Below are 4932 nucleotides of genomic sequence, written 5' to 3' on the forward strand. Positions count from 1 at the left end.
TTAATATTTTAAAAGTTCGTAGTGTAATGCATATAGACGGCATAAATTATGTATAAGGACGGCCTTAGGCCAATTCTATAATATAGTTTACACACACACATAATATATTATAATACACTTTGTGTGTACGCGCGGAAGAATCACAATAACGTACAAGTTTTTTCTCTTTATATTCCGCGCGCTCTGTTTCCTGTAGCAGACTATATTTTATTATTATATCTACCGTATCTGAGATCCATGTTATTACACGGCAGCTCGCAAGTGTACAACGAGTGTTGTATATTATTTTTACCACATTGATGGACGTGGCGCGTATAAAATAAAATCTTCTGCCCGGGCCTACACTGTGCCATACGCGAGTACATGTATATCGTCCATTATTATCTAAACATAGCAATAAATAAATTAGGAACAGCCCTATATCGCTTGTATATATGTGGTAATAATATTATGCACTTGTGTGCCGAACTTGTAATAGAAATAGATTGTTTTTGGGTGAGATTTTTTGTTCCTCGTCAAGTCCCGAATCGACGCAATCGACCACGACTAGTACTGCTATTATATACCCTCGACGGTCACTATTACCGACACAGTACACGACCGCATCGTTTCGCCGCAACAGCATTATCATATTAATTACAAAGGTTGGTCACCTAAAATCCATAATACAATATAATATATAGTACGTTTACATAGCGTATGATTTAAAAAGTTCGTCGCGATGATCACTGCCACCACCATAGGATTTATCGTCGGCTTATTATTGAAGACCTCGGTAGCAGTCCAACAGAACGTCTCATTTCTGAATGGACTTCCGGAAAACTTCACGTCGGATGGCGCCATCGACGTGCAGTACACGTCTTGCAAAGTAATCACCGACCGTATCGTTGCCACTGCCGAGGGAAAGTTTTCGCGTTTTTGTCACGGAATTTGCAACATAAGTATAATAAATAAACCTCCACAATTTTTATCCATTATACATACGTCGATACCTCTTCATTCGAACGACGATATTATAATTTATACTAAAGTTTATATATATTTTTATAATACGCTATTTCTATTTTATTTATAATTTAGTTGCTTTCAGTGAGAAAGTCGAGACCAAAAATACGACTATTATTATTATTATTTTACAATATCTGCTAATATTCATTATATATTATTCCGTAACCCTACTGTAGGGTTAAAAACGAAGCGAAAAATAACATTATAGGTATCATATTATTGTACAAGCTTGCACGTATAATTAAAATAGTAATTACTGTAATCTAACCGTCGAGCTATGTTTGACGTTAAATATAATGAAAATAAACATACGGATATTCTTCACGCGTCGGCCCAATCTATGTTTTAAATAAAAAAAAAAACGATTCTCTTACATTAGTCAAAACTGTATTTAAACATTCTCTTTCGACATTTTACAGAAAACATAATGTGTGGTTAATTTATTTTTAAAAAGTAAGTTCCTCGACCACTTAACATACTTAATAAGTAATATTGTACTTTAATATACAGGCTGACCTTCACATGAAAAATGTTATTTTATTAGTTTATTAATTATATTTTATATTTTATAGCATAAAAACAGTTTTACATAATATGTGGGTACCTAGCTCAACAATTGAATTACAATTTTTTCAAACTTTTAATTGTAGGTACTTTCGTATAGATTTATTGTATATTTGTATGTAAAAATAAATACGATGGAAGTTTGTGCACGCTCAATAATTATAAAAGATATTTTATGAAATATTATGTAGGTATGACAATACGGGACAAACAATTATAATTGTAGACGATATAGCCCCCTGAAAATACTCGAATGTGCTATATATTATATTATGTATATTATAATCCTAAAGCGCTTTCGTTACCTTATCGGGGGGCGTACACGTGTCGCGATTTTTTACACTAGTTGTCCAGTATTGTCATATATAATATTTGATTATACTATATCATAACATTTGTAACTAACGATTAAAGTTTATTGTAATTTCAGACGAGACAAACGCAAGACTGCATCGCATCGAAACTTTGTTAACAGCAGATGCGGAAAATATAAAACAACGATTGTTTTATATGGAACGTGTCTTGTTGAACGGACAAATCATAAGGTGCATTAAAAAATATTAAATATCCCCAAAAAATATAACGATATTTTTTAATTATTATGGCACAATTATTTGTATAAGTCTTGACATAGACCGATATTGGACACATGTCTCGCTCATACGGATGAAAACTAATAATATTGAATTTTGATTAAAAAAATCTATACATAAACTACAAACAAACTCATATTTTTACCAGCAACACAGCATAATTTTTTTATCATCGTTATTTTTTGTACAACACTTTTTTACAAAATAATCAGGAGTGCGCTGTCATTTTAACAGTTAAATGTCATATTTCCAAACTATATGTTTAGAGATGTGGAAATCATTAACGAATAACGACTCATAAACAAATTACGGTAAATTCGGTATAATTCTTTTTTTACCATCAATTGTTTTAATTACTTACCTATACCTATATATTATATTTTTTTTATTAAATATTTGAAGCCATATTATTTAATACTTAAAGCGCATTTATCACTGATGGCTTCGCTTACCAAACCCCCCGGGGGTTCTGTCAGTCCACGCTAACGCTACTGGGCTTTAGCCTTGGTACCCATGGTCCCCTTTACGTCTTGAAATATAATAACTGTAATTTAAAATATTTATAGAATTATACGACTATCTCGGCTCGTCGATAAATATTCTGTAAATTTTATATTTTCAGCAAAACCGGTGAGGGTGACGCGGTGGACACAGGGAGACTTCGGGAGATCGGAACGTACAACGGTACAGTATCCACCACCGAGGAAGGCCCCACAACTGGCGGTGGTCGGCCACGGGGTCCGACCACAGCGTTCGTCTACTACTGGCGCGTGGACGCGTTCTGGCGCCTGTCGTTCTCAGCGGACGGCCTGGCCCGCAGCCCGCCGTTTTACGTGTCGCCCCGCAGCTACCGGATCTCGCTGACCGTCCACTCAGACGTGACAGCCCGGACCGTCCGCGTGGCCGCAGTGCCGGCCGCCGGCGAGTACGACGCTCAGCTCAGGTGGCCGTTCGCGCACCGGCTCCGGCTGAGCGTGCTCGACCAGACAGACATCGGGCCCGAGGACATCGTGTCCCGCGTCTGGGACGACGTCCGGTGCGCCGCCTCACCACCGTCGCCGCCGACACCGCAGCACTACCGCCAGAACCAGCCCGCCCCGGAAGTCGTCTGCGCGTCCATGGAGTTCCGGCATGACGTGCTGACGTACAGGCGTTACGCGGCCGGTAACGCGCTCGTCGTCAAGCTGACGGTGTTTTTGCAGCAGTAGCCGCGCATGTGGTCATCTGATCATCTGATATACCACCACCATCATTGTCGTTTTTCCGTTTTATTTTTTTCGTTCCTCGTGACAGTTCCATTCGACCGAGACTTTTTTTTTATAATTCACAATGTGTACTCTATTTACCCCATCTATACCCTATATTATATAACAATATTTGCCCGTTTATACGCGTATATCGCATCGACTTAATCTGGGTTCAAAGCTACGAAACTGTATATCGTGTGTGTGCCTTTTATCGTATTCTGATTAGCTGTTAAAACCGTAAACCATAAATGATCTGTCCGCGGAAAATTCAATTGTTGGGCCACACTCGATGTGGCATGACTGCATGTAGACTTTCACTTCAGTTTGTTAAACAAATTGGTCATATCCCATTACGCGGTCTACCTATAGTACTTAACTCCGTTTCGTGTAATAGTGTACTGTAATACCACCCTAGTATACCCTACCTACATTTTATCTTTAAATCTCTCAGTGATACACATTTAGTTTTACATTTCCCGTAGTGTTAATATTATGAAATCAACGATATAATATTACCTATATTTATACTTACAGAGGCAAAAACAGTCTTGTTGGTCAAGTGTTCTTTGTGGAGTATTTTTGTGAGTTACTCTCAATATACTTTTTGAAATGATTGTAAAAAATAATGTGTTCCTAAAGTTTAATATTTTTTTAAGCTATGAATCAAACATTAAACAGTTAGGTATAAATAATAAGTATACACATTTTTTTATTTTATTAACATTAAAATCATAATTTTTACTTTAACAATTATTTATTTTACGTGAAATTGCTTGTAATAATCTTATAAAATGTGTATTGTGTAGACTGTATAATATATTACCACCTATACTTTTATTATTATTACCGCGGACCGCAAATTTTTTTGGTAGACCTGCTATTGGGAGATAGCCAATTAATAAACAGGTATAATAGTGTGGTATAATATATTATATATAATATATATATATATGCATGATCGCTGAAATGATTATAATATTATACTAAACGTTCTATCAAGATACGATTTCTATATACGTCTATCGATCGAATGAAACGCCCAGTAGAATGTGCTGCTATATGCTTAGCAGAATGTTTATAAAAAAGTGACTATTAAATCTTTATTGACTTTCATACTGTATTATAATTTATATTAAATAGTAGACAACCCAAGATGTCGGTAGTCTAATATTATAATAATTAGCACAGGTTTTTCGAATTTTTTTTCAGTTCACACCCTATCATGTATGTACAACCTATTATATTATTGCAATAAAAACAAAAGCTATGTAACTATATCGACAGATATTTTAAATTGTTTAGGTTATCTCTAATTCAGTATCTACTTTTTGCAGAGTTTTGTGTATTTCATTATGCGCCTTGTATGATTATTATTTTTTGTTTTTACTACCTCTTTTCGGAGACCATTCCGTAGCTACTGGTGTTCTGCTGTAAGTACAGTATTTCCGTTGATGTGTATCATATAAGACTATATCGTTAATGAATTGACTTTATGGCGCCGTTATAAGGTAAAATTATAA

General features: G+C 35.6%; 1 protein-coding gene across 1 annotated transcript; it reads left to right on the forward strand.

The window, feature by feature from the left end:
- Positions 1-467: 467 nt before the first annotated feature.
- Positions 468-4084, forward strand: LOC100569613. Its single transcript, XM_003247886.4, has 3 exons — positions 468-941; positions 2003-2117; positions 2788-4084. The coding sequence occupies exons 1-3, from the start codon at positions 722-724 to the stop codon at positions 3371-3373; spliced, it is 921 nt and encodes a 306-aa protein (XP_003247934.1). The 5' UTR covers positions 468-721; the 3' UTR covers positions 3374-4084.
- Positions 4085-4932: the final 848 nt, after the last annotated feature.

Source organism: Acyrthosiphon pisum, chromosome X, assembly GCF_005508785.2.
Source record: "Acyrthosiphon pisum isolate AL4f chromosome X, pea_aphid_22Mar2018_4r6ur, whole genome shotgun sequence".
In the NCBI taxonomy this organism is placed as follows: Eukaryota; Metazoa; Arthropoda; class Insecta; order Hemiptera; family Aphididae; genus Acyrthosiphon; species Acyrthosiphon pisum.

Coding starts and splice junctions, on each gene's coding strand:
- LOC100569613 (XM_003247886.4), top strand. CDS start 722: ATGATCACTGCCACCACCATAGGATTTATCGTCGGCTTATTATTGAAG. Junction 942..2,002: donor TCACGGAATTTGCAACATAA/GTATAATAAATA, acceptor TTGTAATTTCAG/ACGAGACAAACGCAAGACTG. Junction 2,118..2,787: donor TTGAACGGACAAATCATAAG/GTGCATTAAAAA, acceptor TTATATTTTCAG/CAAAACCGGTGAGGGTGACG.